Raw genomic sequence first — 26899 nt, 5'->3', positions numbered from 1 at the left:
TAGGTCAAACTGGTAAATCAAGAGATCGGGGGTCTCTGAGGGCCCTGGTGAGTCTCAGGGATGCGCGGGCCTGGGGGATGGGGGCCGTTTAAGATTAGGTTCGGGAGGTCAACCGGCGAATATGGATGTGGATTGCAGACAGGAGTTTGCCCTTCCATCGAGCTGAGAGCGGACGAGCTCGAGGGAGAATGGGGTGCTCCCGGCTCTCGACATCTGGGGACTGCTGCCGCCACCGCGCGGCGCGCGGCACCTGCGGTCACAGGTACGGCGGGTCGACTCAGCGCAGGTGGGCTCGGGGGCGGAGCCTCCGCTGGGCGGGGCCTGGGCGGGGCGGGGCGCGCGGTGGGTGGTGCCTCGAGTGGGCGGGGCGCTGGCGCGCGCGGCGGGTGGGCGGGGCGGCGCGCGGTGGGCGGGGCGGCGTGACGCGCGCCGACGCCGATCCCGGAAGCGGTGTCAGATGCTGGGGAGCCGGGCGGGCGGGCTGGCGGCGGGCGGCGGGGGGGACTTGTTGTTCTCCGTGAGGTCGGAGCCCGAGCGCTCGGCGGAGGCAGCGGCCGACGGGAAGCGCGAGACTGAGCGCGAAGAGAGCGCGTGCCCGCGAGGACACGCCGCGCGCCCGCGCCCCCCGCGCGACGCCAGGTGAGGGGCGGACGGGCGGGGCCGGGCGGGGGGCCGAGGGGCCGCCCGGGGGGCGCCCGCCGCCGAGTGTCTGCCGCCTCGGACCCGCGGCCGCTGGTGTCGGACCTCGGGACCCTGGCCCGGTCGGCGCACCTGCGGTCGGGTGTCCAGCCCCGAGCGCGCCGCACGGGCGGGGGGCCCTTCCTTGAGGGCGCGCCCCCATCCCTGAGCCCCGGCCCGCGTCCGGGGGAGGCGGGCGCCTGGCGGGCCCGAGGAGGGACGGGTGGGCAGCGCGGCTTTTCGGCGGGCCCGGCGCCCCTGCCAGGCCCGCCCCACCTGTTCTGCCCTCCGGGCCCCCGGAGATGCGCTTGGGGGAAGCGGGGGCGCGGCGGGGGCCACGTGCCGGGGAGCGCATGGCGACCCGGGCGACCCGGGCCTCGCGCACCTGGGCGCTGCCCGGCTTGGCGGCGCGGTCCCGCCCCAGCGGCGCTCAGGCCGGGCCTGCGCTGCCCGCGCGCGCCCGGGTCCCTGCCGCGCCGGACGTGCGCAGGGCGAGGAGCAGGGGCCTCGCTGACCGGGTCCCTGTCCGAGCAGCCGACCTGCCGGGGTTCACCGAGGGAAGCCTCGGCGTGGGAGCTTGTGGTGGGGAGGGGGGCGACGAGCGCGTTATTTCCCGAAGTCCGTGGCTCGCGTCTCATCTTTCTCTTCTTTGAGTGGGGGTCTCCGCCTCTTCTAACTGGAAACAGAGACCCTTCGCTACTTCTTTTGAGTTCCGGACACCGCGCGCTTCCACACACCTGCCCCGCCACCTGGCCTCGGGTCTGCGTTGGGAAAGCAAGGTCGCTTCGCCCTGGCCCCCGTCCCCTGGCCCCCGAACCAGTGTCCTCACTCGCCACGTGTCCCGGAGCCCTCAACCAAGCGGCACTCGCCCCTTCTGCTCACATTCCGGGAGCTGCCTGCGGCCGCGTTGTTTCTGGAAGTCCCCTGCTCTCCGTCTTGTGTTAATGATTACGCTCTTGTTTACCTTCCCCACGGTAGGGCAGCCTAGAGAAGTGAGGTCCTCCCCCTGACAGTCCATTCAGAGTTGACTGCCACTCAGCCCCCTCTTGCCAGGCGCCTGTTCTCCCGAGGTCCCGGGACTCGGACGTCCACATGCAGCCCATAGTGACAGCTCAGTGGCTTCCCGGCAGTGTGGCTTGGCGGCCCATCGCCCTCCCCTCGCCCCTTTGTTGGCATCTACCAGGTTTTGCCAGCACAGTGGTTGCTGCCCAGGAGTCTTAATGAAGTGTGGCCGGATGCCTTGCCTGCCATCTCTGAAGCCCAGTCCGCAAGCTTGATGTCTTTGCTGGCTGGTGGGGGGTTGACCCTTTTTTAAAAAGCGTTCCTTTAAGCAGGTGGGAGGGCCTGGAACACTGAAGGTAGGCTGTGCAGGTGGGTGGGGCACACCTGCCTTGTGGATGGTTGCCTCCTATGCGAGAACTTCCCTCCCTGGGTCCAGTAGGGATGTTTGAGCTCGGTAGAGGGTGTCTGCTCTTACAACTTAAAGCTGGACCTCTCGGTGTTCCAGAATAAAACATTAATTCAGAACCACAAGCGAGGCTTCTCGCCTGAGCGTGTTTGTGTCTCGTGCTTGAGCAGGGCTGGCCTTTAAGGGACAGCTTCCAAGTTGAGCATCGCTCACTTTCAAGGTAGTTGCTAAAAATGGGAGTTGAATCGCGGCTACCGGGGAAGTCGGCTCCGGGGCTTGCTGTGTTCCAGCCCTTTCTCCAGCCCTGCACTGAGGCTGCCGCCAAGCGAGTTCGTTTTCCGGGCGTTCTTTGTCCACTGAAGTGCGTGTTTTCACGCTCAGGCTCTGCCGTAGCTGGAGAGTTTGTTTACAGTCTCAGGCAGCCCAGAATTCCTGCCCGTGTCCTGGCCGTTCCCGAGTCTAAAGGTTTCTGGATGGACTTTCTGGACGGCGGGTCCAGCCCGCACGGGAAATGGAGCCCCGGCCAGTGGGGACGGTCCTCTGCGTGGCTGCTCCTCGGGGCAGTAAACAGTGAGTCACTCTCCTCTCTGCTCCCCGCCTCCCTGTCCTCGGCTGATGGAAGATGCACTGCTCCGGTATTTACTTTTGCTTTTTATAAGTCACAGACTCGTCATGTTTCCTCTTTCTTACAGTTTCAGGAAATTGAGAGTGTCATCTCACAATTGTAGAATTTTAGAGCAGGTAGAGATGAACCTGCGGGATCTCAGTCTACAGACACACAGTTCTCCCCAAGGAATCTGAGCCCCACAGCGCCTCACCTGCCAGAGGGGCGGGCCCCACGCCCAGTGCCTGGTGTGGCTGGCCTGCCTTTCTGCGCTGCCCACCTGGGTGCCCTGGGCAGAGGGGCAGAGAGGACACGGGGTGGGACGCCCCAGCCCCTCCCTCACACAGGCGCTGTCACCTGCTCACGCAGCAGGCCTCCCACCTGCCAGGAGTCATGGGGAATGGGGAGGTGAGAGCGCCCCTGCCCTCCACCCATCGAGGGAGGCAGGCCTTGGACAGAAAGGTCAGCGCTGGTCCTGAGCGCTGCCCTGGATGCGTGCTCAGGAGGGGGTGCCCACCTCCCACACATGAAGCGAGGCAAGGAAGGGGGCAATGGCAGAGGGGCAGGAGCTCGGGAGTGGGAAGGCCCCCGGCACAGATGAGTGGGGGGCTTCAGGAAGTTTGTGGGGGAGGCCTGGCACGGCAACAGGTGGCCCCGGGAGTGGCGGCTTCAGGAGGGACCCCCCGCCTGCTTGTGGGGGCTGTGCTTGAGGCACTGGGATGGGAATCCAGACCAGACTCGGGGGCCCGTGCCCAGGCGGTGCCAAAGGGCTGCAGCATCAACGGGGATGCAGGCCAAGCCAGCAGGTGGGCGCGGAGGGGAGGGGGGCCTGTGGCCGCCACCCACGCTGGAGACCCAGGAGGAGCGTGGTGCGAGAGGGGGTGTCTCTGGGGCCGTGCGGGCTGGGGTGGTCCACCGCTGTCGCGTCCCTGGCTGGACAGAGAGGTGGGGCTGGTCGGAGCCCTGGTCAGCCCCGCTGGGCTGGGGCAGAGCAGAACCCCCTGCCGTGGGGGCTCCAGGGGAGCAGGGGCCCAGCCTGAAGCTGTGGCGGGGGTGGGGCGGCGTTCAGCTTGCTGTCAGCCTGGCGGCTGCCTGAGTCTCCTCTGGACATGGCCAGGATGACACAGCTTCCTCGGGCTGCAAAGGCAAGGTGACCAGACGTCCTCCAGGCCAGGCAGACAGTCACGTCTTGCCGGAGGGCAGCCAGCCAGGGCCAGCCTGCAGGCTGGGTGTGGGCTGGGCCGGTGGGGTGGCCGGCAGGGTGCGGCGGGACACACCCCCGTCTCAGGGAGCTGGCGCAGGCGGCGGGCACCCTCCTGTTTCTGGGACCTGCCTCTGCTGGCTCCTTCCAGGGTCGGATGAGTCGACGGGTGCTTGTTCGACAGACAGGCTCCTGCTGTGGCACCAGCCCCAGGGGCAGTCGGCTGAGGGTCTCTCAAGAGGAGGCCCCAGTCCCCAGAGCAGAGGCAGCACGGCATGGTGGTTCTGGCTTTGGGGTTCACTCTTGGCTGCCACGCCCCCCGGACGGCCCTGAGGCCTGGCAATGGGAGGTCCGCTCCGACCCCCTCTCTCAGGCTGAGCGCTGTGGGCATCGGGAACCTGCCCTGCTCGACGCTGACGTTGGAGACTCGGCTTCTCCCGCCCGGGCTCACGACCTGGGCATGCAGACTGGTCGTGCAATCCAGTGAGAATCTGAGACTCTCGAGGCCCCCTTTGCTCCTGGGTGATCTAAGCCCAGGGCTGCCCAGGTGGGTCGCGCCCCCGTTTGCCAGTGGCTGCCCTGATGAAGAACGGGTTTCCTGGGCCCCGGACCCTGGCCCGGCCTGGTGAAGGCTGGAGCACACAGGGGCCGGCCAGGCCGTGCGTCACCCCGGGAGCCAGGTCTCAGCCGCAGCAGGGACTTAGGAGGAGGGCAGGAAGTGATCCTGGCCCCGGCTCACCTGCCTGCTGGAAGGGCAGTCCTGTACTGTCAGACCTGGGCGCCCTGCCCTGCCCTGCTTCTCATGGGCCCAGAAGGGGAGGCACGCTCCCGAGTTCACTGCAGGCCGTGTGGTCTCCAGGTTGCCTCTGTCTACGCCGCTGGGTCCCCTTCCCTACAGAGGACGTCCTCTTTTGTGTTCAGCTGGAACAGAGTTTCTGGCTTTGGGTTGAAAAGCAGCCTCTGAGCCGACAGTTGGCTGGGAGGTGCTCCTGGGAGAGGTGCTGGCTGCGTGCTGCACCAGCAGCTCCTCGGGGCATGAGAAGGGGCAGAGCAGCCCCGTCCAGTGTCCCAGCCTGGCGCGGGCCCGGCTTTGCGGGTGGCGGCACCAGGAGGAGCCGCTGGCCGGGCTGTCGGGAAGGTGTGTGAGGGTCCAGGCTCTGACGCAGCAGCGCTGGCCCTGGGCATCCTGCCCACCCCGGCCGCCGTCTCCCCTGGCCGGCTCCCACCTCTGCTGGCCTGCACGGCTGCGGGGGTCACAAACACCTTTTCAGGGCAGCTCTTCCCCAGTCAGTTGTTCTACAAACTCTCGTTCACACCTGCAAAACTCTTCTCTGAACCTCTTTCCAAAAGCAAGCTGTTGTTTTCTGAAGCCTGAAGTGACGTGAGGTCGGTTCTGGGGGTGTTTCGGGTGTTTTGGGAGAGCCGAGTAGCCTGCCACTCCTGTTCCCTTACTGAGTCCATGGAAGGGCTCTTGGCCCGCTGACCCACAGCCTGACTTCAATGTGAGCCCCCGGGCCCTGAGGGCGTTGGAAGCCGAGCACTAACGCGCCTGGGTCTGTGGGGGTCACGCCTGGGTCTGTGGGGGTCGTGACGATGGACAGGGCCGGCCAGTGTCTGCTTGCCTGGGGCTCGCCTCCCTTCCCCTGGGGTGGGGGTCCTGTGCAGACCCTGGGGTGAGCGCCCAGGGTCAGGGTGTTGTCTCTGGGCATCACCGGAGTGGCCCAGCTGAGGACGTTTGGCACTGGGCCCTTGGTTCCGATCCCCTCATTTTTCAGAAGAGAAGACCAAGACCCACAGAGAGGAGAGGTGTTTCAGAGGCTGGGGACCAGCCCCTCGGCTCTGTCTGGTTGGTGGGGGCCTGAGGACTGAGGGCAGGCCCCGGGGGGACCCCAGCCAGGCTGCTCTCCCCCGTCTCTGCCAAGGCTCCTCGCCCAAGTCCTGGGCCCAGAGGCCAGGCGGTGGGCCAGGTAGACTCAGTGCCGGCAGATGTGGGGCCTGGGGTCTGCAGCCAGCTCGACCCGGTGGACGGGGATGCCGAGCCCCAGTCCCGTGTGCGTCCTGGGCCCTGGGTGCCCACCCGGTGACGTCACGGTGGGCAGGTCCCCAGGGGAGGCGCCCCTGGGAAGGCGCTGGGGTCCCAGCCAGGCTGGCGCGTCCCTGAGGGTCTGCTGGGTCCAGCACAGGCCCCTTGCCCTTCCTTTCCCACCGGGGGTGGGCGGGGCCTCCGCCTGTGGGAATGTGAGCCCAGCTCTGTAAACAGCTGGTGACTCACCGCCCAGCTATGCCCTGGCGTGCTGGGAGCGGGCTGGAACGATAGCGGCCCCTCCTCGCTCGACGTGGAGAAGTTTCTCATGGCCTCTCGACCGCCCGGCCCACCGGCCCTCCTGGTGGCTTCTCCAGACCGGGGCTGACTCCCGAGCTGGAGGGAGGGGTGGCCCACGGGGCGCCCTGGGTCCCTAGGGGTCAGGCCGCAGTCAGGCTGCAGTTCTCACCTCTTGTGGGTTCACCTCCTGGGTTCACCCAGGACACGCAGCCGTGTGTCCACCGTGGGCACAGGCGTGAGCTCAAGAGGGCCCAGGGGCCCGGTGCCCCCAGGGCTGGGAGAGCAGACTGGGCACAGACCGGGATGCTGAGACTGTCTGGTACTGAAGGGTGGGCGGGCTGCCAGAGGCGGGACCAGTGCCTGGGGGGAGTCCAGGTGGCACCACCATGAGGGTCCCAGGCTGTGGGAAGACTGCCCAGCAGGTCTCCCTCACCGTGAGACACAGCCTCTGCTGCAGCTCCACCTCTGGCCCCAGACCCTCCTTGGGTGTCTCTCTCTGCTCAGTTCACCTCAGAACCGGGGCGGGCCCCGAACCTGTGAGCCCGAGACCCGTGCATGAGTCGGGGCCGGGTCTTCTGCACCCCTTCCCCGGCTGTGGGCCCGGGGGGCCTACTTGCCGCCCCACAACCTGTCCTGTCGGCGCAGCCTGCCCAAAGCCATTGTTGCTGTGGGCTTCTCCGTTTCCATGACGACCATCAGGGGCTGGCTACTTCCCAAGGTCGCCATGGCAACTATCAGAGGGGAATCATGCTTGGGATGCTTTGGCTGGCTTTTTCATGAATGATTAGAATGTGTGACACAATGCAGACGCGAAAATGAGAAGGGCGGGCGGTGGGGGCTGGCGGGCGGCGGGGACAGCTCCCGCCAGACGGTCGGTGGGCGCTGGAGGCGGTGGGAGCCCCCACTCCGCCTCTGGGCCTCGGGTCATGGCTGTGGGGCGGCCTCAGTGGAGGGGGTGATGTCACCGCTGCAGTGCCCCAGGAGGAGGTAGGTCTTCCGGGGAGGATGGGGCTGCCCCACCGGTCGTGGGGGCGAGCTCAGCAAGGCTGGAGTTCCCCAGAGGGGGCCTTCCTGTTGGGGGCCAGGTGGTTCCAGGGTGACGGGGTCCTGCCAGGGTGGGCGCGTCCCTGGGGCCAGCGTGCTTCTCGGCTGAGGTGTGGCCTCCTGGGAGGGACTCTGCTGCTGCGCACGTGGACCCCAGGTGAGGCGTCCCGCGCTGCCCAGCTGCCGCCGTCCAGCTCAGGGCGAAAGCAGGAGGCAGCCGCGGCTCCTGCCTGGTGCCGGCCCTCGACGCTAGCGCCTGTGGCCAGGGCCCTGCAGGCGGGGCAGCTGTTGTGACCGCTGCTGGACGAGGTGTGTCCAGGCCACCCCGATGGCGGATGCTGGACTGGAGGAAGTAACCCGGTGTTCCCTCTGCCCTCGGCAGAGGTTCAGGCCCACCAGGATGCCCTTGCTTACGGGATGCTGTGACCCCCTGCAGGGGGCCGTTCCCGCTCAGGTCACTTGTGACGGCAGCCTGTCCCCCCAGCCCCCACCATAAACTGACTGCATGCATCTCTCTGATTTCCAGCTACCATTTCCAGGTGGTTCTGTCCGGGTGACTGTGCCCAGGTTATGACGACTAATCCCAAAGCGAACAAGGCGTTGAAGGTAAGGGAGGGTGGGTGCAGCCCCGTCTGTGTGCCAGGCACTGGCCTGGGAGAGGCCCCCTCTGGCCCCAGAAGCCCAGGACCGCCCTGGTGTGTATGGAAGGGCGCCTGTCAGCAGGGTCGGGAGGGGGCTGCGGGCTGGAGGAAGTACCTGAAGGAGGCGGGAAGAGTCGGGGCTGTGGCCTCAGGAGACGTTGGGGAGGAGGGGTGGGTGCCTGCTGGCCAGAATGTGCTTGTCAGCCCAGCACCCGGATGTGGGCGCGTGGCCTCTGATCCTGCAGAGCCCCTAGGGCTGGCCGGAGTCCGTTCTCCGTGTGTGGGTGTGTGTGTGTGGGTGTGTGGCCTGCAGACCTCCAGGCCCTTGCTGGGTCCCGCTGGGTCAAGGTGGCCTTGGGGACACCCCATGGACCGGAGGGGCGCACAGGGTGGGGCAGCCATCTGCCCAGCAGACCGGACCAGGCACTGGAGGTCCCCAGAGGGCAGCACAGCTGGGACAGCCTCACGGGGTTGGAGTAGCCGGCTCACAGCAGGGCATAGCCAGTGGCTCCCTCAGGATGGCCTGCGCCCCACGCCGTGTGTGCCCGACGCCCGGTGAGGCCGCGGTGCCTGTCCCGAGCCCAGTGGAGGGCAGCCTGGGGGCAGAGGGGCCCGGTCCCTCGCGCTACTCACCGCCCGAGTCCTGGCCCCTGGAGCTGACCCTGCACTGTGGCCCCGCAGGTCAAGAAGGAGGCGGGCGAGAACGCCGCGGCGCTCAGCGACGATGAGCTGGTGTCCATGTCGGTGCGGGAGCTGAACCAGCACCTGCGGGGCCTCACGCGGGAGGAGGTCGTGCGCCTGAAGCAGCGGCGCCGCACGCTCAAGAACCGGGGCTACGCGGCCAGCTGCCGCATCAAGCGCGTGACGCAGAAGGAGGAGCTGGAGCGCCAGCGCGTGGAGCTGCAGCAGGAGGTGGAGAAGCTGGCCCGCGAGAACAGCAGCATGCGGCTCGAGCTGGACGCCCTGCGCTCCAAGTACGAGGCCCTGCAGACCTTCGCCCGCACCGTGGCCCGTGGCCCCGTCACGCCCACCAAGGTGGCCACCACCAGCGTCATCACCATCGTCAAGTCCGCCGAGATGGCCGCCTCCGCCTCCGTGCCCTTCTCGGCCGCCTCCTAGTGCCAGCCCGGCCGAGGGGTGTGGTCCCGCGGACTCCTGCGGACCGGCCGGCGGGAACAGACGGGGTTCCGCGCGCCGCCCGCCCTGCACACGCGAACATGCACGCGCACCGCACGCCCCGCCTGCCCTGGGCTCCGCCGCCCTCTCCGGGCCGTCTCCCGCTCCGGGCTGCCTCCCGGGCTCTCTGTCCGGCGCCAGCGGGGGCAGGGCGTGTGGACGGAAGGCCCTCAGGAGGCCCCTGGCCCAGACGTCTTCCACCCCTCCCCAAGCTGCCCGTCTGCACGAGATAGCGTGTCCACACCCCGCACGGGCCCCCAGCTGGGCCAGCACCCCTTCAACACGCTGACTGCACCTGGGCGCCCGGGAGGAGCCGCCCCCCACGGGGTCCAAACACTGTGATCCTGCTGCAGCCTCGGCCAGAGGCCCAGACCCCCTGAGTGGGTGGAGGAAGGGCTGTGCAAGCGTGTGCGAGGGTCACCTGTGCGTTGAACATGTGCGCACGTGTGCCTGCCCTCCTGCGGGGTGCTGCCGCTCTGGGGACCTCGGGAGCGGCTTGTCACTGGGCCCGCCCACGCTTTGCGTTTCCTCTCCGTGTCGGGTGGCCCAGGGGCGGTCCCCAGCGAGGAGCAGCAGCCACCTGGCCGGGAGAGGGGAGCCCCGGGGGTCAGGCAGGGGGAGCACGTTTTCTGGGGAGCAGGTGTGAAGTTGGCAGTGGCCGAGGTCCTGCTGGATGAGACGGAAAGCACGGAGGAGGGTAGGTTGGAGGACGAGGAGTGTTGTTGGTGAGGATGGGGGAGGGGTGGGCGCTGGACTGGGGAGGCGGCAAGGACCAGCCTCCTGGGGACACTTGGACGGTCTGTCGGCAGAGGACGTGGCACTCTGCCACCTTGGTGCTTAATCGTTGCCTGGAACCTTCATCCGCTCTTCCTCTTGGCACTCAGAGCCACTGATGATCGGGTGGCCTTTGCTGGGTGTCCCTTCCCTGAGTGTGGCCAGGCTTGGGCGCCCCTTCCCGCCCTTCCTGGGAAGGTGCCAGGCCGAGAGGCGGGTGGTGGGTGGGTGGTGAGCCCCAAGCCCCCCGCAGGCCAGAAGCCCTGAGCTCCAGCTCCCGGCTCCTTCTCTGCTTGCTTTCCACCGATAGCCCACCCAGGAGGAGGAGGCAGCGTGTGGGGTGGGCAGAGGGCCCCAAGGGCTGCAGATGAAAATTGTCCCCCTGTCTGGGGGGAGGTGCGGCCTCGGGGATGTCTGGGTCCCTTCAGAGCCAGGCGGGCATGTAGAGAAGCTGTCCGCACCATAGCCATGGTAGGTAATCCACATTGGATATCAATAAGGACCATGGGGATATTTAAAAGAGAAAAGTATATATATATATAAAATTATATACACATTTTATCGTTCAGATTTTCGTACCTTTTCTTCCTATTTGATACTGTAAATCTCTATAGAGCAGAGCTGCCTGGCAGTGTGGGTGGGGGGGACCCCCTCCCATGCCTGGCCTCTCAATTCGGCTGCCCACCGCCCAGTGCTGCCCGCCGGACCTCCCTGCTCCCAGGACCAGGCCTGGGAGACCCGTGTGCCCCCTCCTCCTTTCAGAGCGTTGGAGTTTCATTGTCACAGTTTTAATATATGGGTTTTTTTATTTAAGAAGACAGGCCCGTACCCCTGCTCCCTGGCGACAGGGCCCTGTGCGTCAGCTCCACACCCGTCTTCCACACCTCCGGCCACTCAGCAGTTTCATTTCAATATTTATTTTTGTGCTGCTTTTATCATGATATAAATTATTGAGAACAGACCCTATGTCGTGGCCCCGAGGTGGGAAGCGGCCCGCCCGGCTGGCCACACCTAATTTATTGCTGTACATCTCTGCTGTGACGCTTTTGTACCTTTCAATAAAGAGTTTTCTGGTTTCACGTCGTCTCGCCGCATGGCTACCGCTCAGGGACAGCTGTCTGTCCGTCCTTCCCCTGCCCGAGGGGGTTGTCGGCGCTGCACGTGCCCAGCCATCGCCGTGACCACGCCGCCCCGGGGCCGGGTCAGCAGCGGAGCTGCTGGGGGTGGGCGGCCCGGCCTGTGTGGGGCGGGGTCAGGCGCCGGTGGGTGGGCTCCCTGGGACCCCACTGCCCCGTCGCGGACGCCCGCACAGCTGTCTTGGCTGGGGCTGCAGTGAGCCCGCAGGAGGCGGCAGAGCTGGGGTCTGCCCGGAGTGTAGGGAAAGCAAGGAGTCATGCTCCCTTGAAAGCCAGTGCTGGGGCCCGGCCAGCCTGGGCCTGCGGGGGTGGGGCGCCCGTCCTCAGATGCTGCCCCCTCTGTGCTCCACGGACCCACCGAGGGTCAGGCGTGTTAGTACTCGGCCTCGGCCTCTGAAGAGAGGCTTGCAGGGGAGCTGCTCATCAGCGTTTCTGACCGCTGTCGGCCCTCCCGCCCACCCCTGCCTGAGCTGACCCGGGCAGCACCTGATAACCCAGGGACTCTGCTTCTGCACCAGCCACTCCATGCGAGTCCACGCCTGGCCTCCACCGGCTCGTCCTGCGTGCACTGAGTGCCCTTCCGTGGAGTCAGGTGAGGGGACAGGTGCGCTCAGCTCCCCCCTGCCTTCTCTCAGCGAGGCTGGACCCCCGCCCCAGCCTGCTGCTTCTCAGGACCCCCAGAACGGGGCCAGAAACCAGGGCAGGCAGCAGCCATGGGTGTGGGCCGGGGAGGCACGGAGCATCTGCATCCTCTCCCTTGGCTTTGTCAGGTCAGGAGGGCCTGGCCACAAGCAGAGGGGCTGCGGGGCCAGGACCGGGGTGAGCCGCCCCCTGCTTCCAGGCTCTGTGACCCAGGCAAGTGGCCCAACCTCCCTGGGCCTCCCTGAGCCTTCGTCAGGGGGTGTGTGTGTGTAGTGTATGGGTGTGTGTGAAAGAGAGCCACACACACACAACGGGTGCTCCCTGAGTGCCAGGCCTGCCCAGGAGCCCCCTGCCCCAGGACCCCACCACCCTGGGGTCTCCAGGAGGAGGCCTGGCCCCGGGCCCTCCTGGTGCACAGCTTTGGGCAACTCACACCACACGGAGGTCCCTGTGGACAAAGCCTCTGGGCTGCCGCGCCCCCGTCTCACCACGGTGCCGCAGAGGCCTGTTCTACAGCCTCCAGAAAACCTCCCTCCTGGGCCGGCACGTCTCTGGGGAGCCCCGTGGCTGCTCCCACACCAGCTGACAGACGAGGGGCCTCCCCGCGCTGGTCTGACAGCCGCAGAGGGTGATAAGGCAGGTGGGGACTTCCCAGGGGGTGGCAGGGAGGAGGCCGGCCTATCTTATCAGGCAGGCGGGCTGGGCCCTGGGAGAGGCCGCTGGCCTTGAGCCCCGTGTCCCCGGGCCCAGGGGTGATGCTCTGGCCCGGACACCACAGGCCATTTCTGCCTGGCTGAGCCTCCCCGAGCCCTTCGGCCATTCGCTCTTTCCCTGGTGAGGTGGGGGCCAGCGACCGGGAGGCGGGGGGCATCGCACCTGGGTGGTGCCCGGGCCTTCCTGCCCACCCAGCTGGGCCACTGCCCCCACCCTGCTCCTTCCCTTAGACACACTGGATCGACTCAGCCTCCCGGGTGGCTGCTGCCCCCTCCCCAGGTGCTGAACCCCGACGCCTGGGGCCCACCCTCACTTCCCCAGCTCCTGTTCCCCTTCCCGGGTCCCAGGCTCCCCCCGCACGCCAGCCTGGCACAGGGAAGGGGAGAGGATGGGGAGGCAGCTCCAGGGAACAGTTCCTTCCTTGGCCTCTGGGCTCTGCACACCCAGCCTTCTCAATCCATCCCAGGCAGGGCGGCACAGGGCCTTGAACCGGGAGAGCAGAGGCTCTGGATCTCAGGGCCTGCGAGGGGCAGGCCGCCCCATCTCAGGTCCAAGCCCCTCGCCCGCCTGCTCGGAGCTGTGACCGTAGCCGGTCGCCCATAGTGGATGCGACCTTCCCCGCAGCACCCAGACTAGGGAGGGTGGTGTCAGCTGTGCCCCCCACCCTGCAATCCATCCGTCAGAGTGCTGACCCTGCAGGGACACAGCTCGCTGGAGGCACTGGAAAACCTGGCTGTTTATGTACGAACATGTGCAGCTCACCAGGAGACCCTGTGCCCTCCGCAGGGGGCCCTGCCCCCCCAACCCACAGCCAGCACACCCTCTGCCTGGCGGGCCGGCTGACTTGGGGGCTTGCACCTCAGCCCCTCCCTCCAGGGCCCACCCCGCCTCCCGCGGCCCACGTGGAGCCCTCCCGTGTGGCCTTCAGCTCCCGGCTGCCCCGCCCGGGTTCTGTCCATACGGGGAGGCTGCCTGAGCTGCCGGCCGGGGGAGCCCGGCAGGTCCCTGGGGTCACCAGGTGGGCGCAAGTGCCTTCTTCTGGGGCTGCGGGCCCACCGGGTGAGGGAGCGGCCCCTGGGCGCCTGGCAGGGCTACCAGGTGACCCACTCCACCGGCCGCAGGTGGGTGGGCAGGAGGCTCCCAGGAGAGGCCTGACCTTTGGCAAGATGGTCAGCGGGCAGGGCGCCCTGTCCCTTCCAGGCGGCCGCTAACCGCAGGCCCCCTACAGCTCCTCCGCGGGTATTAGCATCCTCTTCTCCACGTTGCTGCCCTTCCTGCCCCCACCGGGGCCGCCATCTGGGCTGTGGGTGGGCGTGCGGGGTGAGGGCACACTGCCCTGGCCGGGCCGGGGGGCCTCCTGTGTGGCCTGCTGCGTGTACTTCTGGTAGGCGGGTGAGAAGTTATGGATGGCGTCCTGCACGATGTCCTGCGGGCTCATGGTCTCCTTGAGGCCACTGGAGATGCTCTGCATGGGTGCTGAGGGGGCTGGTGGCGGGCGGTGGGTGGGCTGGGCGCACCCCGGGCACGCACCAGCCCGCCCCTCATGCGCCCAGCCCCCAGGACCTGGCTTCCTCCCTGCCAGCCTGCGCACTGCCCAGGGCTGAGGCCTCTTTTCTGCATGTCCAGGTCCTGGCTCAGCCAGCAGGGGGTGACTCCAGGACCCCTGGATCTCAGCCCAGCCCTGGGGCACTCCCAGCCCAGACCCTCTGCCAGGTCGCCTTGGGTTGGCCCCCACCTTATCTTCACCTTGGGGTGATCCCTTCATCTCCTCACCACTCCAGGCTGACCAGTCCAGGCTGAGGCCCGTCCCTACCCACATGGGCCTTTCTCTAGGGACACCAGCGCCAGCCAGCTCCCCGACTCTCCTGCCAGGCCTGTCTGAGTGCCTGGGAGTACTGGTGAGGACCCCTCAGGCCCAGGGGCAGGGACTCACTCAGCTCATCCCACCCCTGGTCTCCTCCCTGGGACTGTGTGAAGGTGACGCCCCTGCTGGGGCTCGTTCCTTCCTTGGGGCCGTCTCCCTGCCCACCACGGTGAGATGGGGAACAGAGGCGTGGTTTGGGAGCTGCCCAGGCCCCCCCAGCACCCCTGCCCTAGAGACGGTCCAGGAGCTCCTCACCCGGGCTGCGGGCCCTGCATACCTGGTGAGCTCTCTGTCTTCTCCGAGTACACCTGGCAGGTGAAGGCATAGCGCAGGGCGATGGACGCAAAGAGCATCTCAATGCAGATGATGAAGTTCTGGTAGCCGGCGGCCACTGTGCCGGCCCCCACTGTGCTCCCATCGATGACCTGGACCTCGGGGATGACCCCACACCTCTCCAGGATGGCCAGCAGCAGCCCTGGGGAGTGGTGATGGCTGCTCAGTCAGCTGCTCTGGACAGGAGGCTGGACGGGAGCCGACCCCAGCCAAGACCCCGCCCGCCCCCCCACCCAGCCGAGGCTGCGTGAGCTTGGTAGGGGTCTGCAGGGTCTGAGCTCAGTTCAGGGGGACTGGGTGCCTCCAGTGCTGGGTCCTTGGCGGCACAGCGGGCATCAAGAATTCCCAAGGGCCTGTCTTGCTCTCCCCCTGGCCCCAGCTGCTCACTGTCCTCTGAGAAGTGGGGGCCGGGAGTGCCCAGGGGGTGGTGGGTGCATGGCTCCAGCACCCCTCTGGGCGTCCTGACTCCCCACATCAGGCCCCATCTGCTGGGGGGTCCTCGCTGTCTCCCCTACTGAGAGGGCCACCGGCTGACCAGGGCTGCAGCTGGGGGTGGGGCTGGGCTTGAGGGCACCAGGAACATGCCCACCCACCCTGCCAGAAAGAGAGGAAGATGACGGCCTTGATGGTGAGGAACTTGAGGACGGGCTCAAAGGGCTGCAGCAGCTCCCTGGTGGCAGAGTAGAAGAGGAACAGGGCGTACAGCGCCAGGCTGACCGAGGCGTTGTAGACGAGGGTGACGTACAGGTAGCCGCTGCGGACGCTGCGGGCCAGGACGGGAGCCCGTTAGGGCGGCCACAGCGCTGTGCCCAACCCCATCCCACCCACTGTGCCACCGGCCTGAGCCCCCAGCCTGGGCACCGCAGAGACTCAGACCTGGGCCCCCCTCCAGGGCCGCACGGGGCACCTGGCGGGGAGGCCGAGGAGCTGAGGGGCGCTGGTCTCCAGCTCCCGCCCCCTCCAGGCAGGAGCCCCGCTGCCCCTCCCCAACCTCCCTCCATAGGAACAGCCCTGTGCAAGGCAAACCCACGTCGTGTGCGGGCCTTGGTGTGCATGTGACTGTGTGAGCAGGAACATGTGTGCACACGCATGCACACGTGAGCCTTATGTGTGCACGCGCATGTGTGCGCTCCTCTGTGACAGCGTGTGCCTGCACATGTGCATGTGTGAACATGTGTGCACGTGAGCAGGAGTGCGCAGGCGTTTGAGATGCGAGCAGGAGTGCGCATGCGTGTGGGATGTTCCTGAGGCCCTGGCCCAGGGGCACGTACGAGGGCGGAGCTTGGCTCCCTGGGTGCCCTTAACTCCACCCCGGCTGTCCGGGGGCCGTGGGGTCGGGGCCGCGAGGCCCTGGGGTACCTAGGCCTCACGTGGGAACAAGGGTCTGTTTGCCACAGCCTTGCCCCCGGCCCTTCCCCCTGTGCTAAGCCCTGCCTCCCGCTCCGGCCCCCACCCCGCCCTGCCCGCATCCCGGCCGGGCCTCACTTGAAGTCCCCGTCGTGGTATTTGCCGAACGCCTGCAGGACGATGGTGACCAAGGCCATGATGGGCTTCACAATGCAGAACTGCAGCGTGGCCTGGGGGTCGGGGAGGGGCTGAGGATGGTGGCTGGGGGCCACTGGTGAGGAGCCAGCCCAGTAGAGCCAGCCCAGCATGCTGGGTGCGCAGGGGCTGTGGGGGGCTGGCCGGGTGGCCCAGGGACTCACCTGCTTGCAGAAGCGCAGAAAGCCGATGGAGTAGGTCATGCCCCGAAGGCAGCAGGTGCCGTGGAAGCAGCTGGTCCTGGGGTGCAGGAGTCCCTGAGGCGTGTCCCCGGAGGATACCCCCAGAGTGTCCTGGCTGCCCAGCAGGGGGTGGGGGACCCGCGGGCTCTGGGCAGAAGCTTACCGGACGGGCTTTCCCCGGATCTCAGCCATGATGGCGCTCTCACCCCCCAGGTACTGGAAACAGAGGCTCAGGAAGCTGTAAATGACAAAGGCTGCAGAGCAGGGTGTGGGCAGTGAGCCTGGGCCGCCCACGAGGCCCACTGGCCACGCAGAGCTCCTGGGCACCCCCTGCCCAGGAGACACAGACACACTCCTCACGGGGCTCGCAGCCCAGCCCTGGGACGTTCCCCCGGGCAGGGGGGTGGGGCCAGAGCAGTCCCTGTGGCTCTGACTCCCCCACGACCTGGCCCACGGCCTCTCCCAGGCTCCGGCCGGCCCAGCTGCAGCCCCTCCCCCACCTTGGGAGCCCGGGAATCTCCTTGGCACCCCTGATCTGGCCATCTGGCGGGGCCCTCGCTAAGCCAGACTCAGGCTGGCAGGGGCTGTGCAAGCCCCTGGGAGCCCCTCACTCGCTCCCGGGGCCCTGGAGAGCTGGCAGCACCCACCTTCGTAGCAATCCCTCACGGAGTCGAAGTAGATGTAGTGCTGGTGGCCCCCCAGGAGGAGGAGGCTGAGCCAGGAGTCGAAGGCGTAGACAGGAACGATGAACAGCAGGCGGATGATGTAGCGCTGCTCGTGGGGCACCGTGTAGGAGCGCAGGTGCAGGTAGATCTGGGCAGGCAGAGAAGGCAGGCCTGGGGCTCGCTGCCCGCCCGCCCCCAGCCCCCAGCCAGCGGGAGGGAGCAGAGCCAGCCTCTCTGGGCCCTGCCCTGAGCCGACGCTGTGCACCAGGAGCGTGCATAGTCACGGGCGTGCTCATTCATTCATTCAGGGGTGGGCATGTACGCTGGCCTGCGGAGCACTATGGCACGGCGACATGGGGCATTAGAACAGCTGATGCCTCCGACCCCTCCTCGGGACTTAGCCCACGGAACAGATTTATTCAGAGACAAGGACAGGATTCACGTTCAAGGATGTTCATCGTAGGGACACAGGAGACCGAGCCTGGTGGTGGGCCCTTGACTGCCTTGCAGAGGGCGACCCTCAGCCCCGGGCACCAGCCTGGGGGGCTGCTCCGAGAGAACGCAACAGGACGGCAAAGCAAGTAGGGCCCAGGTGTGTGCCAGAGCTGGGCAGAGATGAAGGGGAGGACATCCCTGGATGAAAGGGACAGATGGGTAGTCCCCATGATCACCTGTAACCTTCCTACGTCATCTTTGTTTTCTACGAGGATATGAAAAAGCAGTGAGGGGAAGAAGCACAGGGACCCAGGCAAACAGGTAGCTGGCCATGGGCCCCAGCACCCCTGGGAGGCTTCCTGGAGGAAGCGCCATGAGGGAAGGGGGAGGGGCAGGCTGAGCGCAGAAGCCCAGCCTCTGGGGGCACAGCCCGGGGTGGCGGGGGCAGGCTGGCATCATCAGGCTCCTTATCAGCTGCTCCCTCCCCAGCGGGTGCATTGGGAAGGGCACAGCTTGACCAGCTATCAGGAGACAGACTCGGGCCCTTGGGCACGCACTGCCCACTGCGGGCCTCGGCAAGCCGCTGTCCCCTCAGGCCTCAGTGCCCCGTCTTTAAAGTGAGAGTTGAGTCGCTTTCTGTCCCCCTGGGTGGAGAGTGAGGGACTCCCTGTTGGGGTGGGGGGAGGAGAGGAGGTGGGGGGCCTGGGAAATGCCGCCCACAGGCTCTCTGTCAGCCCTGCCCAGGCCGTGGGGCCCCGGGACACTGGGCTCCAGACACACGCTCCCAGAAGGTCAGGGCTGAACAGAGGGCCAAGCCAAGGCCCAGACTGTGGCTGGAACTGGGACAGCCTGGACCCAGGACACTGGGTGCCCACCCCCCCGGGTGCTCGTTGTCCCACAAAGCACAGCCGCCTGGGAACCTAAAGCCATGCTGCCACCAGGAAGAAGGCCTGGCTTCCGTGTGATGCAAACGCACCACCCACCTGTCTTGTCTACCCATCCAGATGCTCCGGGACAGCTTGCTAAAACTCAGGGCAAATACTGCCTCCTCCAGGAAGGCCTCCCGGATGGCCCCAACAGGAAAGGGCCACCTTCTCCTGCCGCTCTCGGCTGCACCTGGCCCACCCTAACATGCTTGCCCTGTCCCCCTTATGACCGGTTATCTGAGGCCACGCCTAGACATGCACCAGCCTGGGGGCGACTCTCACTGGGGGGGCATCGGCCCCCACGGCCCTGCCTCGAGGCCTCTGGCCTCCTGCTGTCCTGCCAGCCAGTCTCCTGACTGCCCCTGCCGCAGGCTCACTCCGCCAGTCCAGCCTCTGCAATGATGCCAGCCAAGCCATCCTACGGGGCTACTCTGCCCTTGGTGCCCAACCGCAGCCTCCTCTGGCTCCCCAGCACCCCTGGCTGAGGGCCAAACTCCCACATGTCCGGGGAGTGCCTCCAGCCGGGGAAGCCCTCTCCTGCCAACCTGCACTCGTGCCTCTTTGGGCTGGTCCTGGGCTCCCGAGCTGCTCGGCTATCTGTGATGCCTGGTACCCACTGCCCAACGCTGCCCCCAAGCACCGCCTCTCACCGCCCCCCAGCCACTCCCTCACTCTCTCTGCCAGGCCTGGCAGTTCCACCTGGGGCGACCTGGGTCCCCAGCTCTGGGCCCCTCCAGCCACGCTCTGACCCCCGGGAGTAGAGGACTCTTCCCCTCCCAGCAACGTGGGCCTGGGAAAGACCCCCAGTCTTTCACAGCCTCACTCTCCTCGTCCGTGAAAGCGGACCCTGCCGCTGACCTCAGCGAATGGACCCACGGCCTGACAAAGCGCCCCGGGGTTGGGTGGGGGGGCCGGGCATCCAGCGAGAGTTCTTCCCACTGCTGGGCGGAAGCTATCTGTCTTCCCGCCCGGCTCTCTGTGTCCCCTGACCCTCCCTGGCCCCACGTGGCTGTGGTGAGCCCCGGGACGCTGCTCCTCCAGCCAGCCAGGCCTCAGGGTCTGCCCCAAGGCCGAGCAGGCCCCCTGGGGCTGGGCTGCGGGTCCCCAGGGGGCACCGAGGGGAGGCTCACCTGGTGGCCGGTGAGCACCAGGGCCGCCCACACGAAGACGCCCGAGACGCCGCGGGCCAGCGGTGAGGTGAGGAAGAGGGGCCCGGGGCCCTGGGAGCCGTTCCCCGCACGCTCCATCTGCGGTCCCGCAGGCCTGGCCGGTGGCGTCCACGCCAAGGGGGTGCCCAGGAGCCCCGGGGTGTCAGTCATCTGTAGAGGGAGGAAGGGCACATGGGGCGTGGAGAGGGCAAAGGTGCGCTGGGGGCGGGCGGCATGTGGGCGGGCCGCAGCGCCGGGCTGTGCGGCCAAGCTGGGCTTTGGCCAACGGCCCTCCCGCAAGGGTGCCAGGCAGATCCTCCTGCCTGCGTGCCTGGGCTCTGGGCAGCCCTCTGTGTGCAGGGACCCAACTCCGAGGCCCGGCCCCGAGGTGCTCTCCTTTCTGGTGTCTGCCGCCTGGGCGCAGACACCGGCCGCCCGCCCGTGACCTGGGGCGATGCCCCCTCTGGTGTCCTGGGCTTGGGGGAGCCTGCGTCCAGGAGCCAAAGACATCAGAGGAAGTCGGGGAGTCCCCGTGGCCCTGCCTGCCGGGGGTGGGGTCTGGGAAGCCAGCCAGACTGGCCCTGCCCTCAGCAGCGGACGGGGTGGGGGGCGCGCCCGGTACCCACCCACCCAGCCTGCCTGCCTGACCATCTGGCGTCCTGCTTGGCCAGGGCTCCTGGCCACCCCAGGACTGCTCGCCCGTCCTGGGTGCCCGCTCTGCAGCCTCTTGTAACCTGCTGGGGCGCCAGGCACCTCCCCGCTCTCGCACTCGAGGCCTCCACCCCGCCCTCCGGCCCTGGTCACAGGGCCCAGCACCTACCTCTCAGGCAGGAAGCTCCCCGGCCAGTCCTGGGCGCTGGGCCTCTAGGGAAGCCAGGCTGGTCGTTCGCGTGGCCAGTGAACCCGGCAGGCGGCCCTGGTGGGGGTGGGACCGGGCTACCTTTGGGAGGCCACACTAGGCCCCGGGAGGGGCGGCCACCAGCAGGCACAGCCCCGTGGCCCCCCCAGCCTCAGGCGGAGGGCGGGCCAGCAGAGGGGCGGCGCGAAGGCGGGCCCCTCCCATGACACTCTATCCCTCCCCCGGCTGCTTGCTCCAGGCGGCTGGCTCCCGGACTGCCTGCCGCCAGGTGCCCTCACCTGCCTGGACCAGAAGGCCAGGCCCACGGGGGCCTGAGACAGGGGGCGGGTCTGCGGCGGGCCAGGGTGGGCTGCACTCCTGTGGGTACAGGCTTCCCGTTGGGCTGATGGAGTTCTCCGAGGAGACAGTGGGCATAGCGTGACATCGAGGGTGGATTAAATGCCCCTTAAAATGGGTAAATCGATTATTGGGTCCCAGCCCCCAAAAGTCTACTGGGAATGTTCCTGTGTTTGTCTGCTGGAGGAGGGGAGGAGGGGCCTGGGTGAGTGAGAAAGGCAGCTGGGCCTGCGGGGTCCGCCCTGGCCGGGGTGGCAGGGGGCGCCTTGGCGGGCGTCAGCGCGGGCACCTGCCCACATGGTCTTTCCTTGGTGCTGCCCACCCTCCCTGAGGCCCTGGGTCAAGGCATCAGGCTCCTCACAGAGGCGGGAGTTGTTGGGGAGACGTGACTGGGCTCCCCAGGGGTGTGGGGGTGCTCCAGAGAGGCTGCCGGCCCCTGCGCCTGCGCCCGTCCACCCATATGGTTGCCCAGGGAGCCCCCAGATACGCCCTGAGGCCCTGGTCCTGACCCAGAAAGCCCGGGACTGCCCCTCCCCCAGACCCCTGCAGGCTGCCTTGGCCAGAGTCCCCTGGGCCCAGTGTCATCCTGCGTCCCAAATGTCACCTCCTTCAATTCCACAGGCGCGTCAGAATCGCTGTGCCCTGCCCAGCCCACGCCCGGGCCCCGGGGAGCCAGCGCCCTGCGCGTGGGCTCCCACGCTGCCTGGCAGGTGGCTGCTGCGGCCTGTGGCTTCTCCCGCCGCCATGAGTTCCCGCGGGCCCCCGGCCCCGTCTGCCCACTGCGCGGTGGCCGCACGTTGTAAGCCTGGGCGCCCACCCGTCCTGCGGCTTCCTGATCAGGTCGCCCCAGCGGCTGCCTCGGCCCCGCCTGCCGCCGGGATCCCGGCCTCCTCGGAGGCCCCTTCACCTCACTGTGCCTCTGTTTTATTGTCTGCAAAGGTGAGTCTGGGTTCCACCAGCCCTTCCGTGGGCGGCTGTGTGCAGACTGCAGGCCCTGCCCCACCTGCTCCTTCCTTGAGCCCCAGACCGCAGATCGCAGACCGCAGAGCAGGGCCACGTACCAGGCGTGGCAGGACCAGGAGCCCTGCGGGAGTGAGGCGTGGCTTCTCCCGCTTAGAGGGAAGGACCAGCTGTGCCAAGCCCGCGCGTGACTGGCGAAGGGTCCCGGGTCTGGGGAGGCGAGGACTTCAGCACCCAGTCCTGGGAAGGGCCAGGGCGAAGCTGACCCTTCAGCCACCATGGGACTCTTCAGCCAAAGGAGGCCTTACGCTGTCACAGCACTTCCTGCTCGCCCTCCTGGGGCTGGACACTGACCGAGCCTGTCTCGGGACAAACCTGCCCACCCAGAGGCCGAGGCCCCTGAATGCGGGTCCCATGACAGGTGACGGGGCCCCAGGTGGCTCCCGGCTGGGTTGCGGGAGGCTGGGACGCTGCAGACCCATCACAGACCTCAGCGCCCTCGTCCCAGCGCCTGCCCCTCACCTCAGGGACCTGACACCCGGGGCACTCAGCCTGGGTCGGGCACCGAACCTCCCTCCAGGCATTCCTGCCGAGCCAGCCCCTTTCTAGGCCGGCCTGCTGCCTGGGGACATCTCCGGGGTCATGCGGGGGCAGACTCCCTGCCCGCCCTCCTTGCATCCAGGCCCTTCCCGTGCCGAGAGCAGCCCGCCAGGGTCCTTTGATGCCCCCTAGGCCCTCGCTGACAGTTCCCACAGGCAGTGAAAGGACTCACCCCTGGGCTGTGGCTGCTGCCAGCAGAACGGCCGGTGACTCAGCCCACACCCGCACGGCCTGCACAGGGCGGCTGTCATGCCCCAGGACGCCTCTGCAGCCCGCGGGGGATGAGTCCCGGCCTGGCCGCCCACCAGCCTGCAGGCCCCGAGCCCCTCCTCCACTCCCTCTGTGCCTCAGCTTGGCGGGGGGGGGGGGAGGCGCTGAGGGGCCTTCCAGCTCTAGTTTGGGGGCAGTTTTGGAAGCATGGCCTCTCTCTGTCCAAGGTGCTGGCTCCTCACCTGGGCGGAGCCCCGGGCCTGAAGCCGGGGGTGCCCGGCCCCGGGCAGAGGCAGGCCTGGGAGCCTGAGGGCCTCTCACTGTGTCTGTGGCCATGGCCGACTGTGGCCTCTCCGGGCCCCGGTTTCTGCGGGCGATGATGGCCGTGTCCGGCAGGGCAGCCCTGGTCAGCACGGGACTCGGGAGGCGCTGCCGGCTCCTCCCAAAGGCGGCCTCGGCTGCCGCCGCCGGGGGCTGGGCGAGGGTCCCGCCAGCGAGCGCACGTGGGTGGCCTTCTGCTGCCCAGTCACCGAGCCAACCAGCCCTGCCCCGCGATGCGCGGGGACCCACACGAGGCTTTCTCCTTGCATCCTGCCCGTGCCCAGCCGAGTCCCTGCCAGGCCTGCTGCCTTGGTCCCCGGGACAGCCTGTGCCTGCCTGGGGCCTGTCCATACCTGCCTGTTGCCCCAGAGCAGACTGGGGTGCTGACCTGGGCCTGGCCTGACCGGGATGGCCTGAGGGCCTCTTTGGCCACGGGGTGGCACCCGGGGCACGGGGTGCCTGGCAGGGGGCACAGCCTCTGGGGTGGAGGTGGGCTGGGGATAGAACTGCTGTGAAGCTCAGAATCTCAGGGTGTGGGTGTTTCTCTCCAGGGGTGCACAGGGGTCCAGCCTGGACACATCTCTCTCCTGGGTGTGCGGGCACGCCCACACACACACACACACACGCGCACACACACACACACACACACAGCTCACCTCCCTGGTAACGCCCTCAGCCGTCCGGCCGGGCCCCTGAGGCAGGTCTGACGCAGGCCTCCGGGCCTGTCGGGGTGGCGGGCTGTCCGGAACCACCGCCAGACCTCCAGGCCTCTGCCGCACCTCCTCCCGGCGGCTGGGGTCAGTCCGATAGGCCTGCTGCTGGGAAGGTGCTGGCCCTGCCCCAGACCCAGCAAATGTCTCCCTGCTGCCCGCCCCAGCTGCCCTGCCAGGCCGGCCCTACCTGCCTGGGTAGCCCAGCCACACCCTCCTCCGTGCTCTGCCCAGGGCTGGGGCCAGCAGTCCTTCCCACCCACCACCCACCTGGCTGTCATGGCTCCAACCTCCAGGCGTGGGTCTTGCTGGACCAGTGACTGCTGTGGCTCTGGGTCCTGCGTCTGCCCGGCCCGTCTGTGTGGCCGGGGGGTCCGAGGCCCGCTTCACATGCGGCGAGGGTTGAGTGGGGTGATGTGGCGTTTGCCACACTCGGAGCACCCCCACCCAGCCCTGCTCTGTTCACGCTGCTCCGTTCACGCTGCTCCACTTTCCTGTCTTCCGTCCCTTCTGCCCTCAACTGCCCCACGTCAGGGAGCCGCGCCTCCCGGGGCTCCGGCACCTCCCATGTCTCGCAGTCTGTGTGGAATGTACCCTTCTGATGTCCCTGGTCCCCACAGGAAGCCAGGCCTGCCCCCTGCTCTCCAGCTGTGACTGTGAAAGCCAGCGGCGCGCTCACCTCCACACCACTCAGCCAGCTCTGAGCTCGTTCTCGCGGATCCGGCCATCACCCTCGTCCCCTGCCCAGCGCCCCCTCCTGATCTCCAGTTTCCCTCCAAGGCACGAAACAGAACAGCCGATGCCAGCTTATCTAGCTGGGCCTGAACCCGCTGCCTCATTCAGTGGGCTGTCTGTCATAATTGGTTCAGGAGGATCCAGGGCTCCATCAAACCCCGGACAAACTGCTTGGATGGATAACGGAGGATGGCCGCCCTCCTGGCCTCTCTTGACCGCCAAGGGACCCACTCGCCCTTGACTCTGAGCTGGGGCTGCAGGCCCGCCCTTGACTCTGAGCTGGGGCTGCAGGCCGTGTCCACTTAGGAAAAGGCAGCAAGTGGGAGAACGTGGGCTTCTCTGCTTGCAGCTCAGCAGCAGGGGTGTCTACACCACCTCACCCCACCCCGCGTCCACCCCATACCGCGCGTCCCCCCCACACTGCGTTGGTCCGAGGGCACGGCCTTGAACAAGGGCGCTTCCTGCACCTGTCGGCGTTGCAGGGGCTGGCACACCGACCCCACGTGTGTTATTCACATTTGGCCGTAAATTGCTGGGAGTTGTAATTACAGTTTGATTGCTGGGTAAAGCACCATATGCAGCCTTTCCATCTAAAGGAATAACAATTTCCACGAAGCTGACAGCCCTGCCTGCGGAAACCGCGGCTTTATGGATCTCTTTATTGGAGTGTGTCTCTCCTCCTGAATTACAGCAGCTGCGAGCAGAGCACCGCAGAAAGGGCCAAGCGCCTTCTCACACGAGCCGCCCGTCTTGATTTACAAGGCAGAGCAGAGCAGTGAGGCGTTGGCTTCAGTGACGGAAGTCTTTGCTCTCGATAGCTACGACAGCTTTGGGCAGCTGTAAGTACCACTTGGGACAGCGCTGGGGACCCTGGTTTCAATTATACGTCAGCCGTCCCCCCACATTCCCGGCGGGCAGCTGTGGGACAGCACAGATGATGGGCTCAAGTGCGTTTGCATCCTGGGGCCGGTCCCCTGGGGGCCTGAGCAACTCGCCCCGTCCTGCTGAGCCTCGATTGCCTCCACTGCCCACCTGCCTCCTAACACAGTCACCAGGACTCGGTCAGACGGCAGGGGCGCCGCCAGGGCCTGGCGCGCAGGAGGCCACAAGGCTGCGCACGAGCCCTGCACGCAGAGCACGGAGGGACGTCCGCCCGCCGTGTCGACGAGGATGGCCTGTCCCTTAGAAAAGGGACCAGGGAGTGCCAGCGTGGGGCTGGGGCCGGGTGAACAGTGTGGGAAAGTGAAAGTTGCTCAGTTACGTCCAACTCTTTGTGACCGCATGGACTGGAGCCCGCCAGGCTCCTCTGTCCGTGGACTTCTGCAGGCAAGAGTACCAGAGCGGGTAGCCTTTCCCTTCTCCAGGGGATCTTCCCAACCCAGGGATCACTCTGGTCTCTTGCATTGCGGGCGGATTCGTTACCAGCTGAGGTACTAGGGAAGCCAGTGTGGCCCATCCAAGGAGTCAGTGTGAACGGCGTCCCTCGGGGCCCTCTGCTTGCTTCAAACCCCAGCCCTGCCGCTTGGTGGCAGCGTGCCTCTGTTTCCTCAACTGCTGTGTAGACCTCATTGGGTGGGCGGGAGGATTAAACGTGTTACCAGGACTGAAGGGTGAGCCCAGAGCTCACCAACAGGCAGGGTGAGCCAGACCTCTCGTACATTTAGGGGCCAAGTCAGAAAACCAAAGCTGCAAATCTGGACTTAGCCCCAGGCTGGAGCCTGACCCGAGGTTCAGGTTCCCGGCTGGCCAAGCAGGAGAAGCGTTTCCAGACTCGTCTGATGCCTAGACGACAAGCGTGCTAATTACAGGCTGATACGGATGGAGGCGGCTCCGGCCCAGCGGTGCTCGCGTCGCCCCGTGTGCCCGGCCAGGCGCCGGTCCTCCAGGAGCTGTGACCCCCATCATTCCCAGGTGCTGCTGACCTCCCAATACACCTCTTCTACTCCGGTGTCTGTGTCCCCACACCTGCCGTGACCTGTGTCACCCCTCGGGCCCTCTCATGTGGGTGGACAGGCCTTTCCCTTCTCCTGTTGGTCAGCTGCTTTCTGGCCTTTAAAGCGTCCGTGCAGGCCCTCCAAGTGCAGACGCCAGGCAGGGTCTTCTCAGGAGAAAGGCCAGGGCTGAGAGCGAGCAGCAGGGAGGTGGACCCAGAGCCCCCAGCCAGATGTGGCCGCCGAAGAGCCCTGAGCTGCCCAGCATGGATCTGCCCGTTTCCCCTGGTGGGGCCTGGCTCCCAGGTCCCTCCAGCTCCCCACACAGGGGCATCTGCTCCGCTCTAGGAAGTCTGGTGGACCCTCGTGTGACTGCCTGGCCCTCCTGACACAGGTCACCGGGTCACCCCACAGCTGGTGTGTGCCTGTGGGTTTACCCGACGGTCCTGAGGGGCTGTGAACGTGCCTCCCCGGGGGCCCCGGCATCTGCTGAGGGAACGAGCCTTTGAACAAGGCTGTCTTCTGTCCCATGCTCAGCAACCCCACTCGAGTCCTTCTCAGCTTAGACCAGAAGCGTGGTCTCGCCATCACCAGTCCCCGACAGCCCCTAACGTCCCAGTTTGAGCTTCTGCACCCCGGCCGTTCCCACGAGCACCTGCGTCGGTGGGGGGATGCACCTCTACCCTCTGCATTTAAGCACGTGGCTCTGGAAGCTAGGGTGCCAGCCCATCGAGAGGCCGCGAGCGGCATCTGGGCGACGGAAGGATCAGAAAACCCACGGGAAGAGGAGCAGGATGAGGG

The 26899-nt window shown here is 67.1% G+C and overlaps 2 protein-coding genes across 8 annotated transcripts; one reads left to right on the top strand and one right to left on the bottom strand.

Annotated features, from left to right (window-relative positions):
* The first annotated feature begins 447 nt into the window (after positions 1 to 447).
* On the top strand, positions 448 to 10928 carry MAFK (MAF bZIP transcription factor K). Of its 4 annotated transcripts, none has more exons than XM_070363145.1 (3): positions 448 to 639; positions 7785 to 7864; positions 8581 to 10928. In XM_070363145.1, the coding sequence occupies exons 2-3, from the start codon at positions 7829 to 7831 to the stop codon at positions 9016 to 9018; spliced, it is 474 nt and encodes a 157-aa protein (XP_070219246.1). In that variant the 5' UTR covers positions 448 to 639; positions 7785 to 7828; the 3' UTR covers positions 9019 to 10928. The 4 variants fall into 4 exon arrangements, with proteins under 4 accessions (XP_070219246.1, XP_070219244.1, XP_070219245.1 ...); XM_070363143.1 differs by lacking the exon at positions 448 to 639 and adding an exon at positions 739 to 2656; XM_070363144.1 differs by lacking the exon at positions 448 to 639 and adding an exon at positions 739 to 2721.
* A 78-nt stretch (positions 10929 to 11006) lies between these two features.
* Positions 11007 to 24012, bottom strand: TMEM184A (transmembrane protein 184A). Of its 4 annotated transcripts, XM_070363140.1 has the most exons (11): positions 23703 to 24012; positions 20574 to 20739; positions 20257 to 20352; positions 19419 to 19607; positions 16910 to 17075; positions 16426 to 16516; positions 16245 to 16320; positions 16024 to 16115; positions 15132 to 15301; positions 14483 to 14680; positions 11007 to 13826 (listed from the first exon to the last, which is right to left on the bottom strand). In XM_070363140.1, the coding sequence occupies exons 4-11, from the start codon at positions 19605 to 19607 to the stop codon at positions 13564 to 13566; spliced, it is 1245 nt and encodes a 414-aa protein (XP_070219241.1). In that variant the 5' UTR covers positions 20257 to 20352; positions 20574 to 20739; positions 23703 to 24012; the 3' UTR covers positions 11007 to 13563. The 4 variants fall into 4 exon arrangements, with proteins under 4 accessions (XP_070219241.1, XP_070219242.1, XP_070219243.1 ...); XM_070363141.1 differs by lacking the exon at positions 20574 to 20739; XM_070363142.1 differs by lacking the exons at positions 20574 to 20739; positions 23703 to 24012 and adding an exon at positions 23379 to 23502.
* Positions 24013 to 26899: the final 2887 nt, after the last annotated feature.

Source organism: Bos mutus, chromosome 25 (assembly GCF_027580195.1).
Source record: "Bos mutus isolate GX-2022 chromosome 25, NWIPB_WYAK_1.1, whole genome shotgun sequence".
Taxonomy (NCBI): Eukaryota; Metazoa; Chordata; class Mammalia; order Artiodactyla; family Bovidae; genus Bos; species Bos mutus.
The sequence above is the reverse complement of the archived record's forward strand: the minus strand, read 5'-3'. Positions and strand labels throughout refer to the sequence as shown.

Excerpts from the sequence above, each read along its gene's own strand:
- MAFK (XM_070363143.1), top strand. The coding sequence starts at position 2,320 with ATGGGAGTTGAATCGCGGCTACCGGGGAAGTCGGCTCCGGGGCTTGCT. Across the intron at positions 2,657-7,784 it reads GCTCCTCGGGGCAGTAAACA|CTACCATTTCCAGGTGGTTC; the intron begins GTGAGTCACTCT and ends TCTGATTTCCAG. Across the intron at positions 7,865-8,580 it reads AAGCGAACAAGGCGTTGAAG|GTCAAGAAGGAGGCGGGCGA; the intron begins GTAAGGGAGGGT and ends GTGGCCCCGCAG.
- TMEM184A (XM_070363139.1), bottom strand. Across the intron at positions 14,681-15,131 it reads CTTCCTCTCTTTCTGGCAGG|GGCTGCTGCTGGCCATCCTG; the intron begins GTGGGTGGGCAT and ends ACCACTCCCCAG. Across the intron at positions 13,827-14,482 it reads GAAGACAGAGAGCTCACCAG|CCCCCTCAGCACCCATGCAG; the intron begins GTATGCAGGGCC and ends GCCCGCCACCAG.